General features: G+C 47.7%; 5 protein-coding genes across 5 annotated transcripts; 3 read left to right on the top strand and 2 right to left on the bottom strand.

The window, feature by feature from the left end:
• Window positions 1-736: 736 nt before the first annotated feature.
• On the bottom strand, window positions 737-2,690 carry SPPG_06140 (ribose-phosphate pyrophosphokinase 3; the record flags this gene model as incomplete). The annotated part of the gene is made up of 8 exons (XM_016754346.1): window positions 737-999; window positions 1,071-1,186; window positions 1,252-1,310; window positions 1,374-1,597; window positions 1,665-2,052; window positions 2,168-2,247; window positions 2,355-2,427; window positions 2,570-2,690. 8 exons carry the CDS (start codon window positions 2,688-2,690, stop codon window positions 972-974), a joined length of 1,089 nt encoding a protein of 362 aa, XP_016606476.1. The 3' UTR covers window positions 737-971.
• A 131-nt stretch (window positions 2,691-2,821) lies between these two features.
• Window positions 2,822-4,092, top strand: SPPG_06139 (steroid 5-alpha reductase domain-containing protein). Its single transcript, XM_016754345.1, has one exon. It carries the CDS (start codon window positions 2,831-2,833, stop codon window positions 3,650-3,652), a length of 822 nt encoding a protein of 273 aa, XP_016606475.1. The 5' UTR covers window positions 2,822-2,830; the 3' UTR covers window positions 3,653-4,092.
• Window positions 4,093-4,408: 316 nt separating this feature from the next.
• On the top strand, window positions 4,409-11,006 carry SPPG_06138 (uncharacterized protein). Its single transcript, XM_016754344.1, has 8 exons — window positions 4,409-4,676; window positions 4,767-5,204; window positions 5,269-5,549; window positions 5,606-8,535; window positions 8,598-8,923; window positions 8,996-9,902; window positions 9,968-10,108; window positions 10,179-11,006. The coding sequence occupies exons 2-8, from the start codon at window positions 4,819-4,821 to the stop codon at window positions 10,803-10,805; spliced, it is 5,598 nt and encodes a 1,865-aa protein (XP_016606474.1). The 5' UTR covers window positions 4,409-4,676; window positions 4,767-4,818; the 3' UTR covers window positions 10,806-11,006.
• A 974-nt stretch (window positions 11,007-11,980) lies between these two features.
• SPPG_06137 (uncharacterized protein) lies at window positions 11,981-13,101 on the top strand. Its single transcript, XM_016754343.1, has 2 exons — window positions 11,981-12,080; window positions 12,173-13,101. Exons 1-2 carry the CDS (start codon window positions 12,076-12,078, stop codon window positions 12,981-12,983), a joined length of 816 nt encoding a protein of 271 aa, XP_016606473.1. The 5' UTR covers window positions 11,981-12,075; the 3' UTR covers window positions 12,984-13,101.
• On the bottom strand, window positions 13,038-14,008 carry SPPG_06136 (uncharacterized protein). The gene has a single exon (XM_016754342.1). It carries the CDS (start codon window positions 13,929-13,931, stop codon window positions 13,119-13,121), a length of 813 nt encoding a protein of 270 aa, XP_016606472.1. The 5' UTR covers window positions 13,932-14,008; the 3' UTR covers window positions 13,038-13,118.
• Window positions 14,009-14,254: the final 246 nt, after the last annotated feature.

Here is a 14,254-nt window from a genome sequence, read left to right as displayed (position 1 = left end):
AGGACTGCTCAACTCGTCGGTTTTCGTCGGTTCTAAATAGATGGAACCAGGGCAAAGGAGTTCATGCATACTATGTAAACATGATCCCCCATATCAAGCAATATCGCAGATATCTTACCTACAACCCTGATTCGCCAAATACAAGCTTCAAAGAAACGCGGGACCCAAATCAGGACCCCCCTTATCCAACCCGCGATTACGCCCGTAAACGCTGAACCCAGGAACTGTTCAGAACCCCCAGTAGCTACGACAACCGTCTACGGAACAATAAAAATAAAATCTCGCCAACAAGACAAACGAGCAAGCAACTTGCCAAAAATCCAAAGGCCACGGTAACAAGTGTGAAAAAGCGGGTGAGCCATTCAACACATCAACAGCAGGAAGAGAAAGAAAACTTCAAAACAATGCGGCAAAATCACATTATGGAACCATGTCGTCATTACCCATTCTCTGGTTCACTTGGTTCACTTGGATATTATAAGGGTCATAGAACTACAAATTTAAGTGTAACACAAGTTTCATCACCAACTGTGACGCAAATGTCTCCATGGGATAAATAGAGCATTGCCACAGTTGGGCTGATGGGCACTCGTAGCCAAGGGTCTGCTTGTCGCTACCGATATCCTACTCGTGCTATCCAAGCACGTGGACTTTTGATATTGCCAGGGTAGATCAAGGGTCCTCCGTTAAATTTCCAAACGAATTAACAAGTGTGAACAAAGACTCTAAATAGATGTGACATCGAGGGATTATTGATATTTCGACAGTTTACATGTAGTCATGTCCGTGAGGATGAACGAGTGCAATTCAAATCTATTAAATCGTATTTTAGAGTGTTTACATTTGTGGTGATGCCCATTAGGTTGGAAAAAGTATGTGCGTGTTTTTGTTTTGCAGTGAGTAGGGCTCTGCGAAAAAGATACGTATGCGTATTTTCAATTAAATCAAAGGTGCTTTTGTGTGTATGTAAATTAACTGGGGACGTAGTTGAAGAGGTAGCTGGTAATAAGAAGGCAAAAACGGGTTGATTTTCATTTCACGCTTGAAGAGGTTGCAAATTAAATACGCACCTGATACTCTCTCCATTGTGGGTACGCCGTATCGCTTCGGCAAAGGTGACTGACACGTCGATTGTGTCCAGTTTCGGGCATAATAGTTTCTTGTCTTCGTGTGGGATCGTGTTTGTCTGCAGAAATAATGTATATGAGAAAATCTCATCCAAAATTCATAAAGTCACATCCCTTGACCTACCACAACAACTTTTTCTAGCTGTGAGTTGTTGATGACCTCGATCGCTTTACCAGAAAGCACTAGTTTGGGAGAGGCGTTAGCATTCCGGGCAGCCGAATCGTCATACACTCAACATAACGCACCAGCATGTGTCACCATGGCATATACTTTATTCGCCCCATTCTCCTTGAGGACCTTGGCAGCCATGGCCAAAGTACCACAGGTATCCGCCATATCGTCAACCAAGATGCAATCCCGTCCTTTAACGTCCCCGACCAAGACCATTCGGGACACTTCGTTAGCCTTCTTCCTCTCCTTGTGGATCAGCGCAAACTCGAGATCGAGCTTATCTGCTATGGAGGTTGCTCTGAAACGAAAAATTGAAAAAGGTCAACACCAAAGTTCATTCCTATCCCTTAAACAATGATAACCACCTTTTGGCACCTCCCGCATCTGGCGACACAATCACGACATTCTTATAATCCTCAATGTTGTCTCGGATGTATTTGAGAGTACTTGGCTCAGCATACAGGTTGTCTACAGGGATATTGAAGAATCCTTGGATTTGGGATGCGTGCAGGTCCATGGTAATGACATGATTGGCACCAGCGACCGTGAGCATGTTGGCAACAAGCTTTGCAGTGATCGGCGCTCGGGATTTGTCCTTTTTATCTTGGCGAGCATATGGGAAACATGGCACCACGGCTGTGATGCGACGTGCGGAAGCCGTTTTGCAAGCATTGATCATGATGAGGAGTTCCATGAGATGGTCGTTGATCTCCCCACAGCCCGATTGAATAATGAACACATCTTCATCGCGAACTATTAGGTGAATGGAAGCGAAGAAAGAGATCATACAGAAAGTCAATTGATGCCGTTCATCGCGGAAGCACACCGCGCAGATTCAGAGATTTACACTAAAAGAGGCAATACGTGCCAGATTCGCCGATCGTGACGGATGTTTCTTGGTTAGAGTATTTGAGAACAACGCATTTAGCCAAGTCTAGCCCTAGGCGCCTAATATCGCAAGGAGAGTTAGTATTGGTTTCCATTATGATTAAAACACTGAAATATACACTTTTCACACCAATGTGCAACTTGTTATCTATAGCCCAAATACTCACTTTGCAACAAGGTTGGCAAACTCAATGTGAGAGTTGCCCGCAAAGATCTTGATGGAATTTGACATGATAATGTCTGTAGAGAAGTGTACGAGTGAGTACATGTGTGAATTGCATGGTCAACGAGGCTCAATACAGTCCAGGGGAGTTACGGCACTTGACTTTTCCTTGGCGCGAGCCTCTACCTCGTCCACATAACTCTTGGCCAAACTACCCACCTATTGTTCCGAGGATAAGAGGGTTGTGGGGGAATGGGAACTGGAGATCTCTGACAATGTCCTCCAATTCGTAACGAGAGCAACTAGCACGCTTTGAAAGACCGCGCGTGTGCTGCGCCATTCCAATTGGTGACAAGAGCAAAAAATAAAAATAAACCACGTGACACATGCTTAGTCGCGAGACTAGCTGTGCCATCCGGCAGTTTGCATTACGTTGCGCCAGGACCTCTGCCTCTTTGCCTTGTTGTAGTCCCTCACGACATGTCCGAAGCAACCTCTGCTCTTCGACAGCGCACACCGGCAAATGAGAGGGACGGCGCGGATTTAGCTACGAAAGCATCCGTCTCGCAGCGTTCTCCATCCCTTCCTTTTCCGTACAATCATGTTCCATGGCTGTACCCTATCGCTTTCCCAACGGAGACAGAAACTGGCATACCGATTTGTTACGTGATCGACACCATGAAAGGCCTGACACTAGTGGTTTGCTTATTCTGGATGGCGCGGTTCGCCGCGTGGCAAAATGCAGCTGCTGTGGTGTACACAGCCATTCATGGCACATACGGAATCCTTTGGATGACGAAATCTCGAATGTTTCCAGATCCAAAGTGGACAAAGCGGTATCCTCTCTGGTATTCAGTGCTGATTGCGTCCATGCTTGCTGGATACTGGATCGGGCCATACCATCTCATGCGTAGTGGCAAGTCGGCTCATCCTGTCGTCATTTTTTTGGCGATAACAGCTTGGGGACTGGGTGTGTTTCTCCATTTTGGATCTGATTTGCAGAAAACGATTGAATTGGAGTATCGAAAAAGACATCCTACGGACAAGACTGGAAAAGGGCCAGGTCTCATTACAGATCGGTTCTTTGCGTACAACCGAAATCCCAATTACTTTGGAGAGTTGCTCATTTACGGATCTTTTCTGTTACTCTCTCGAGACCCAGCGGCGATCGCCCTCTTTACAACAGTCTTTATCTGCATTTGGATCCCCAATATGGAGCTCAAAGACCAGAGTCTTTCGCGATACCCTGAATTCGCCGAGTACAAGAAGAAGACGTGCTTTTTGATTCCGTTCTTGTGGTGATGATGATTATAGCAACCGTTTGCATTTGGTGGTATAGCTCGTATCGAGATGTTTACCGTCCACGCATAGCAGTTGGGCTGAATATGATATATTGTATATTTGTAGATATAATGCATGGCTGTGTATGCCTCTGTTCCAATGTTGTTGCCCTGAGCTAGATTGACAGTTCCCACCGCATGTGATTCATTTTCGAACAAATGCGATACAAATCCTGGTCCGATACCAACACCGCGACTCGGCCCTTTTCAGAGCCTTTATGATGGCTGGCAGATATACTACTCCCTACTCTTTGTGCTTGGCTAATTTCATTTGTGATAGATATGCTTGACTCTATCATGCTAGTGTTAGAACCATGTGGTTGACATGGGAGCTATTGTCAGATTGCACATCCACAAGGGTCCCGAGTGTCAGAATGCCAACACACGTAGATACAAAAGGACTACAAAGAACATGCCAAAAAGAAGGTGTGTAATGCACCATCATCATCCCGCACACTGATCCTTGCAAACCCTTCATCTACCTTCATCTACCTTCATCTACCCGCGGCTGATCCCTTGCACGGCTTGTTTTGCACAGTTAATGATGCGTAATCTTAAAATAAACAAAACGGCCCACAGCCAAAAACGCCAGATGCCATCAGATGTCATGTAACCATATATAGTAACAAAGTGACGCCACACCTTCTACATGCGCCGTTTGACTAAGCCCACAAGAATTGAAACTTTCTCACGCACACCCACAGTGTGAGAAAAGGGCAAAAAATTCCCACAACAAAAAGAAACGGCTTGTCGTGTTGGGAAGGGCCGAGTTTTGGGGCGGAGTAGGACTTTTCGCTCTGGCCATTTGACGTATTTTATACAGGAAGGGATTCCTAAAGGGCGTGTGTATTAGACTATTAGGATACTTTTATTATTTCTAGGCGGTCAACGGTTTCGTCTCGCAACCTCAGGCGCCCCTCTCATCAGCATTCCCGACACCGGATTGTCTGGGTGAACAGAGAGAGCGTGACGACGCTGATATTATCGTGAGTCCACTCCTGCGCATTGGTGCAGCTCATAGGCACGTTGAAAGGATCGTCATGATGCTAACACACACCTTTTTCCGCGGTGCGCAGTAATTCTCACCTCAAATAGACTTTGCACGTATCCCTTCATCTCGCATCCAAAATGGTGCGTCCAGGGCGTGCGAACCCATACTCGGCGGCAGCCGTACACGCAGCCTCCGTAACAGACACACGAGAAGACTTGGCTGCGCTCGCTGATACCTCCCGCTCCGAACCACTATCCATCGACGACATCACACGCAATCTCACAGGAAGATTAGCGAATGGTTTTCACTACACAAAGATTGGTGCACGGTGTTTGGTGTCACTAAACTCCCCACCAAGTGCGCGGTCAGCGGTCAGCTCAACTTCTGATCAGTCCAGCAAAGAGTACGCAGAGGCCTTCAAAGGCCAGGAAAACAAATCCTTGCCGCCCCATGTATTCAATCTTGCTGCGGACGCTTATATGCACATGTTGAGGAACCAAGAGGACCAATGTATTGTTCTCAGGTAAGTTCTGGAGCAGCTCTAGCGATTTGGATGTAAAGATTGGTATTGACGAGGTTCTACGCAGCGGCGAGAGTGGATCGGGCAAATCCGAATCTCATCGATTGATTGCACGTCACCTTTGCGACCTGAGTAAAACTTCAACAAAAAAGAGCAAGGTCCACTCCGCCGTTCTAAAGGTCGATTCTGTACTGTCGGCATTTGGAAATGCGCAGACGCCATTCAACAAGGATGCCAGTTGTTGCAGTCGATACTCAGAGTATCAGTTCAACAGCCAGGGCAAAATGGTTGGTTTGAAGCTTATTGATTATCTTTTAGAAAAATCTCGAGTTTCCGGTGCAGAAGATGGTACGTGTCCTGCCATAGTGATGGTCTTCCTAATTGTCGCTGACTTTGCTCTCCAGGTGGACGGAGTTTCCACATTTTCTATTACTTATTGGCCGGCGCTACCCATGAGGAAAAGATGCAATTCCACCTCTCCGACCCCGCTCACTTCCACTACCTCAGTCAATCCAAGCTTCGGATATCTGCGGTGGACAGCAACCTAGCATTGGATGAGTTGCGAGACAACATGAAGGCGCTGGGTATCGGGCGGAGACAGCAGACTCAGCTGTGGCAAATACTCGCTGCGATTCTTCATTTAGGGAATGTGACTTTCCACGATGATCCCAACAACACTCAAGAAGCGTGTACAGTGCGAAACTACGCTCAGCTCGAGCTCGTGGCCACGTTGCTTGGGCTCCACCCAGCTTCTATCGAAGCAGTCCTCACATACCGGACAAAGATGGTCGGCCGCGATCTTACTTCCGTGTTCCTCGATTCTGAGGGAGCTGCGCAGCAACGGGACAACCTCGCTCGTGCGTTGTACTCTGTCACCTTTAGCTGGATTGTCGAGCAAATCAACAACAAGCTGTGCCAAGACGAATCTGTATGGTCATCATTTGTTGCAGTTTTGGATACTCCTGGTTTCGCTGGACGTGACATATCTGGACACGGCTTCCACCGCTTGCTGGTCAACTTTCAAAACGAGAAGCTGCGCAATTTCATTAACGAGCAGCTGTTTGATTTACCCCGTGAAGCGTTTAAGGTTGAAGGACTTGAACCACCAACCAATAACTATTTGTCCAACCGCGAGATTCTGGCTTTGTTGACCAGTCCCAAGTCTGGGATTTTGCCATTGGTGGATAGGGAAGCCGCGCGGGGCAGCAGGGACTCGAAGATAACCGAAAAAATATATGCGGCTAATGCTGGAGCTGCAGAAAGCGATCCGTTCATTCCCTCACAGAAACCAAAGTACGCCTTTGGTATCCGTCACTATGCTGGTATCGTCGAATATGATACGCATGGGTTTGCCGATAGCGATGCCGATGTCCTGCAATCCGACTTTGTTACCCTGGTTCGTGGCAGTCCCGAGCAACCAGGAACCGCCAATCTCTTCCTGCGATCCATGTTCTCTGACCGGCTGGTAGCTACTCAAACAAGCAAGCGTGATGGAAAGACTGTCATTGCTGCTAGCAGCAAATCACGGAACCCGTCAATGAAGCGCAGGAAGAGCAAGAAGGACGACGATGAAGAGCAGCATGTGGACCCTACAGACACAGTCGGCCACCAATTCCGAAATGCATTTGCTGAGCTCCTCGCAACTTTGAACGACACTCAAAGTTGGTTCATCTTCCACGTGAAAGTTTCGGATGGAAACAGCAGTCGATCAGTAGATCAAGAAACTATACGCCGACAAGTGGCTTATTACGATCTGTCTACACTTTCGTCAAACCCCGCTGTCGTCTACACGGCAGCGCTGCCACACGGCGAGTTCCTGAAACGATATGCAGCAGTACTTCCCTCATCTAGCGGTGATGCCCGAAGACAGTGCGAGAGTCTCATACTCAGCAATGGATGGACTCGATCGGATGCGGTACTGGGCAAGGGCCGATTGTTCCTTTCCGAACCAACGTGGAGCGCGCTAGAGAGACAACTGAAGACCATTGAGGAATCTCAACCGGTGGAGAGGACCTCGAAGGACTCTAGGGATTCCTACATGGTCCCAAGCTATGCCGCCTCTGAAACTGATTTCGAGGAAGGATCCAACTTTGATGACAGTGCCAGTCACTACGAATCCGAGTTTGAATATGAAAGGGAACCTCGCGCGAGCGTGTCTCACAGCACGCTGAAAGGGGATTTAGAACTGGGATCTGTAAGCGAGAAGAGCGCGACCCCGCTCTCACGAGCAGTGACCGCCAAGGAAGTACCTGCGGAAAAAGAACCCGTCAAGAAGAAGAAGATGACGGGAACTAGGTGCCGGTGGTTGGCTTGCACATGGTTCTCGACGTGGTACATTCCCCCTTTCTGTCTATCGATTTGCGGAATGAGGCCACGCGACCGACAAATTGCGTGGCGAGAGAAGGTGACACTCTGCTTCATCATTCTATTGATGAACGCGATTATCCTTTTCTTCATTATTGGTCTTGGATTTGTCCTCTGCCCAAAGAAGAATGAGTTATCTCCTGGAGAAATCACGACTAGGAACAATTTGGACAGCAAGGCAACAGTTCACATGTACGGCTCTTACTATGTTGTTCCCGGCATCTGGACAACGCATAATCAGAACGGTTGGCAGTCCGACAACGACGGATTCTGGAAGAGTCAAGTTCTAGGTCGAGACGTTAGCCAACTGTTTCCAAAGACGGATGCCCGTGATGATTTCTTCACCACATACTGTCCCGGATACACAAAGCCAAACACTTTCGAGCAATTCCCTAAGGACATAAAGAACCCATTGTTCGACACAGGGAGTTGGTTCCCTCACCAACACTCTACTTTTTTGAACAAAGTCAACCAGTACCGTAAGGGCGTAGTGGTTTGGGATAAGGCCTCAGTTGCGGAGAGAGTCGACAAGCAAAGAATGCGTTACATTGTCGCCTACGACAGAGTGTTCGATGTCTCTGCAATGTACCTCGGTAACTATTACGAAACTGTCAAAATCGCCGGTGGAGTGAACTTTATGGGTGATTACATTTCTCAATTGATGGATCGCTACTCCGCCCCGAGCAACGTCTTTGCCGATGCAACACCAGCCTTTGAAGTCTTGAAACGTAACAACACGCAGCAATGGACACAGGCCATGACGTGCATGCAAGGGTTGTTTTACGTCGGCAATGTGGATCACCGAAACGATGTGCAGTGCGAGGTTCCCAACTATATCATGGTGGTAGCGAGTTGTATCGTTGTCAGTGTGATTGGTTTCAAGTTCTTGGCTGCTCTGCAGTTTGGAGGAAAGAAACAGCCTGAGGAGCACGACAAGTTTGTTATTTGTCAGGTTCCCTGTTATACAGAGGTAAGCTCAACCGTCAGACCTCGACTGGCTCATCGCGGAAACTAAGCTGATGTCTACTTTAGGGCGAGGTTTCTCTTCTTCGTACTCTCGAATCATTGGCTATGCTCGACTATGACGATAAGCACAAGCTGCTTTTCGTTATTTGCGATGGTATGATTATCGGTTCCGGCAACGATCGTCCCACGCCCCGTATCGTCTTGGACATTTTGGGCGTTGACCCTAGCGTTGACCCCGAAGCTTTGGCGTTCCAAAGTCTTGGCGAAGGAAACAAACAGTTGAATATGGGCAAGGTGTACTCTGGGCTGTATGAGATTCAAGGCAGAGTTGTACCGTACATTGTGGTTGTCAAAGTTGGAAAACCAAGCGAGAGGCAGAGGCCTGGTAACAGGTGGGTATCGCCACTGCTTTGCTAGTGTGTGCAGTCTGGACGAGCGCTTATGACATTCAATTATCTTTTCAGGGGTAAACGTGACTCTCAGCTCATTCTCATGCGGTTCCTATCTCGTGTTCACTTCAACCAACCGATGAACCCTCTGGAGCTCGAGTTGTACCATCAGATGAAGAACGTCATCGGAGTCGATCCATCCTTCTACGAGTACACTTTCATGGTGGACGCCGATACAGAGGTGTACCCCGATTCCCTGAACCGTTTGGTATCGAATATGGCTCGCGACTCGAAGGTTGCTGGTATTTGCGGTGAAACTCAAATTTCCAACGAGAAGGACTCTTGGGTTTCCATGATTCAAGTATACGAATATTTCATCTCCCATCATATGGCCAAGGCTTTTGAGTCTCTCTTTGGAAGTGTGACTTGTCTTCCCGGCTGTTTCTGTATGTACCGTATACGGACGCCAGTGAAGAATGTTCCGCTTTTGGTCGCCCCTGGTGTCATCAAGGATTATTCAGAAAACGAGGTCGATACGCTCCACTTGAAGAACCTGTTGCATTTGGGTGAGGATCGATACTTGACAACTCTGATGCTCAAGCACTTCCCGAACATGAAGACAACGTTCACTGCCGATGCAAAATGTAAGACCAACGCCCCTGATAAATGGTCTGTTCTCCTGTCCCAGCGTCGTCGATGGATCAACTCGACCGTTCATAACCTACTCGAGCTGCTCTGGCTTCCGGAAATGTGCGGGTTCTGCTGCTTCTCGATGCGCTTCGTGGTCTTTTTGGATCTGTTTGCCACCTTTGTCCAACCGGCTGCTCTGGTCTACATTGGTTACTTGATTTGGGCGCTTGTTACGGAGACCCAGACCCAGTTCCCCTTGATCAGTATTATTATGATTGCGGCCATTTACGGTTTCCAGATGATTATCTTCCTGTTGAAAAGGGAATGGCAGCACATTGGTTGGATGATTATTGTGAGTATTATGGAAACTTGGTTTGCGTAGGAATGCTTGAAAGCTAACTGGCGTATCTTCGATAGTACATGCTAGCGATGCCCATTTTTGGTGCATACATTCCCCTCTACTCCTTCTGGCACTTTGACGACTTCTCTTGGGGTAACACCCGACGAGTTGTCGAGGAAGGTGGAAAGAAGGTGGAAAAAGTCCTTGTTGAGGAGCCAGTAAGTGTCCAGTAACTTGATACTGCATCACTGATGTACCGATTAGCTTATGTTATTTCTATTCTCATAGTTTGACCCCGCGAGCATTCCAGTGCGTAAATGGTCAGATTTCGAGGCCGAGCGGCTTGAGCGTGACGAATTGCAGTCGCACTCCTCATACCACTCTGGCTCTGGTTCCGGGTCGGGTCGGTCGCGTGGCAAAGCTGGTACTGCGTACGGTGGATCTGTTTACGGTGGAGCATCTGCCTATGGAGGCACCGGTTCTGTCTACGCCGCGTCTGCCTATGGTGGTTCGCAATACGGTGGCATGCCTGTACCGCCCTACCCTGTTGCACCAAGCGTGGCAGGTGGTCCTGAATACGGCGGTTACAACCCCCGTATGAGTTGGGGCACCCAGTACACTGGCGTTCCCGACTTTTCCGCTGCTGCACCTCCACCATCCTCGGGTGCGGCCCCCGTCCGCCGGACCAGCATGCGATCACAATATACCGCCACAACTGCCGACGCACCCCGTGCCCTCCCCAGCGACGATGAAATTCTTCGTCAAGTCCGCCGTATCCTTTCCACGGCCGACTTGATGAGCGTGACGAAAAAGAGTGTCCGAGAGGATCTATCCGCTTACTTTGGTTGTGATTTGGGAGCCAAGAAGGAATGGATCCACCGGTGTATTGACGGTGTTTTGAAGGGAGAGTTGTAATTAGAAAAAGTCGTGAAATCATCTGGTGTCACGATATGTATGTGAGATATGCCATATGGGTATGGGTGATACAAATGTGCAAAATGGTTGAAAAAGCCTGTTTTCTTAATGTCTCTATTATATATATGTAGTTTTAAATATAGCCTCTGTATCTTGTCAGTGTACGAATGGGTATTTGGCAAATCGTTTGTATTTTCGTTTCTTCATGGCAGCTTTTTTGCATTCTGGTCGCGTATGGGCCAGCTGCGTACTACTGTATTACTTGTATTGCTGGAAAGAACACTCTGTCGTGGGTATGGGATGCAACCCCGGATGGAGAGCGTGCATCTAGACCCCCGCAAATCGAGGAAAGTCGGGGTATCTCTCGCATGGCACATTTATTCAGGTGCCCAGATCCTGATGAAAGATGACAAACAATAAAGAACAAAAGAGACACTTCCAGCGCGCGCTCCATTGGCGTGTCATCACTTGGATATCATCTGTTGAGGAATATGCGAAAGGTATCTGATGCAGTGTTATCATTTGTATGATTCGCATTGGTATGGTACTGAAATACGACATGTTGTTATCCGGTATCAGATCTTGATGAACCGTAATGATCTAGTTTGTTTCATCGCCAATTAAGCTATCTGTAATTATCGTGGCTTTCATACCGATAAACCCTATCACATCACATCTCAATAGCGCTGACCAAAAAAATAGAGAAAAACAATGGGAGCGTCTACATCCCTCATCCCGCCAGAAGGTGGTTGGTCCTATGGCATGTCGCGCTTTGTCACCTCCATGGTCAGGAGTTGCATACGCACCCTCATTTAAAGTTATCCGAGGACACGTACAAAGCTGGGGTACATGATTCTCGAAGGCCAGTATTGTTTTGAAATTGGGGGAACAAGATATACTCTCCGTATGAACCATATGAGATTTGCCATGGAATAAAATGTGCCTTTGGGGTATTGCTATCCAGAGTCGACAGTGTCTCAACTAGAATGCTAGGTAATCCATTGTTTTGAACAAAATCCCCGAGGGTGGCATGAATCATTATCCTCACGAGTATTTATATTATTGACCCTCAAGTACAAACAAGGTATCGCAAAAAAAATGTCCGACAAAGAATGGTCAGCGTACGCAGGAATTTAGATGATCGTTTGTTTTTGAATGGTATTTTATTTTTGGTGTCTTTTTTGTACGAAGAGTTCTGTCTAATCATTGGCAACAAGTCCGGGGTTTTTAATAGAGATATTCCATGGTAGATTTGTAGATTTGGAAGAGTATGAGGTAGGTTATTAAGACGATCGAGGAGTTTGGTCGTCGTCCCCTCTTCACCAACTGACCACATTTTCCATCTTGGATTCTCATCCCAAAACCAGTTTTCACATGATACATACCATCCCCTCAACTTTGTACTCTACAACCATGAAGAACAGAATCACCCCAGTCATCAAGAGCATCCAAAAAACACTCCACGACATTATAATATGGCCCCTCAAAGGCTGTCGCAATTCCAATTCCGTCGACGAACACCGAAAGCATAGCCATCGAGGGGGAGCTAAAAAGCATCACAAGCCTGATGCAATCGACGAGCATCAAGACCCGGACCGTACGGCGGCAGAGTTACCGCAAGTTATACCCCACCCCGACAAAGTCGAGCACATACAAGATCCTCAGATGGCAACGGCCGCCGAACCAGGTTCCACCATCCTCTCTTTAGCTAAGGAACAAAGCACTCCCGCACTCGACCACATACCCTATACCACTCCCTCTCGACAAGCTCGCCACCATAAAGGGACGACGCAAACTGACGTACCAGATTCTCTCAACGATTTTTCAAGTATCTATCAATTATATGCGTCGAAAACTGATAGACCAAACTCTCTCAACGATTTATCAAATATCTATCAATTATATACGTCGAAAACTGATGGATCAGAGTCCCTCTACGATCATACAAGTGCCTATCCATTATGTCCGTTATATGATCCCGAGGACATTAGATTCCCGCGCCCAACGGGCCGAACACGGGCACCTACGGCCAATCCCCCCGGGCCGCTTGATATCAAGTCGGCTGCTCATCGACTGGAGGGTGAACTCACCGGGATTGACCGCGGTGGGTATCCCTACCGGGATAATTTGAAAACAGTGAGCAGGAAGCTCTTGGCGTTGGGGGCGATGGGACGATAGAGGTGAAGAAAGTGGAACAAACACAAAAAACAAAAAAACCCAAAAAAAAATAGATTTGCTTTTTTTTTTTTCTTGTATAAAGAGTAATGATAATGAAAAGTAGTTGATCGTCTCAGAAAATCCTCCCCTTTTCAATTAGAAACAGTTTACACTCTTGTAAACCCTTCCACGACATTTCCCAAACACAAGTTCACATTCTCCCCAATCCCATCGTTCAACATCCCATCTCCTCCACCCCCACCCCTCTCTAATCTCTGGGCGCTTCCCGGGAGCAATGACAAGCAGGTACCGTGCTTTGGTACTCAATTCCCATAGAAGCGCGAACAACTCGCTAGTGTCTTTGACGAGATGGAGGGCGTAGGAGCAGATGATGTGGGTGTATTGGGTTTCTGGTAAGGTTCCGTTGGCAATGTCTTGAAAGGAAAGCGGGAGGCAAGGGAGGGTAGTTTGGGCTGTGTAGGCGGGAGAAGTGTATGGGTCTGTTGCGGTGATGTGCAATGTCGGGGTGATTGGATTCAGTGAGGGTGCTGACGATGGTTCGCCTAGTGATATTGGATCTCTTGCTATTGGGGCTGGTATTGAAGGATCTGAGGGTCGAACAGCAGAAGGACGCACACTGCCCTGACCTCCCCGCACCAGTCCTTTGACTCGGACAGTCTGTCCACTCTTTTTCCGTTCTACCCATCCCAAAAGCGCCAGAGTCACCTCCCCACTCCCTGCAGCCATATCCAAAACTCTAGAACCTCCCGCCTCTCCCGTTTCTCCTTCCTTGCCTTCCTTGTCCCACCAAGTATCCATCCATCCCCAGACAACGTTGCGGACACCTTCTGCATGCGGGTTACGGTATGTGGCGGCTACTTGTGTATAGTAATTCCCGACACCATATGCCTCGTAGTTTTCTCGCATGGAATTGTGATTGGAAAAAGCGACCACAGGTGGATTAGGCATGGTGAAGTTGCTGTTTGAATTGAAAATGTTGAAGGGAAAACAGAGATCGTTCGTATCAGCAAATGTGGGGAGACTTTTGCAGTGGCTTAGCAACGCGTTCTACTGTACGTTTTTTCTCCTCCAGCAACCAGAAACGCAATCAAGAGAGCATAGCTTGAAGTGCTGCTTTTGGGGATATCGATGGTCAGAGTTCAAAAGCTTCACCCGTAAGGGCTCAGACTGGTGAATGGTGCATATCGCAAATGAATGCCATATGGGTGGAAACACGCCAGGACGAAAGGTAAACTGCACCTCAGCCGTGGATGTAAAAAATGTTCGTGCTC

The sequence above is a fragment of the Spizellomyces punctatus genome (genome assembly GCF_000182565.1).
Source record: "Spizellomyces punctatus DAOM BR117 chromosome Unknown supercont1.11, whole genome shotgun sequence".
Lineage (NCBI taxonomy): Eukaryota > Fungi > Chytridiomycota > Chytridiomycetes > Spizellomycetales > Spizellomycetaceae > Spizellomyces > Spizellomyces punctatus.
This window is presented reverse-complemented; position numbering and strand designations above follow the sequence as displayed.

Excerpts from the sequence above, each read along its gene's own strand:
- SPPG_06139 (XM_016754345.1), top strand. The coding sequence starts at position 2,831 with ATGTCCGAAGCAACCTCTGCTCTTCGACAGCGCACACCGGCAAATGAG.
- SPPG_06138 (XM_016754344.1), top strand. The coding sequence starts at position 4,819 with ATGGTGCGTCCAGGGCGTGCGAACCCATACTCGGCGGCAGCCGTACAC. Across the intron at positions 8,536-8,597 it reads AGGTTCCCTGTTATACAGAG|GGCGAGGTTTCTCTTCTTCG; the intron begins GTAAGCTCAACC and ends TGTCTACTTTAG. Across the intron at positions 9,903-9,967 it reads ACATTGGTTGGATGATTATT|TACATGCTAGCGATGCCCAT; the intron begins GTGAGTATTATG and ends TATCTTCGATAG.
- SPPG_06136 (XM_016754342.1), bottom strand. The coding sequence starts at position 13,931 with ATGCCTAATCCACCTGTGGTCGCTTTTTCCAATCACAATTCCATGCGA.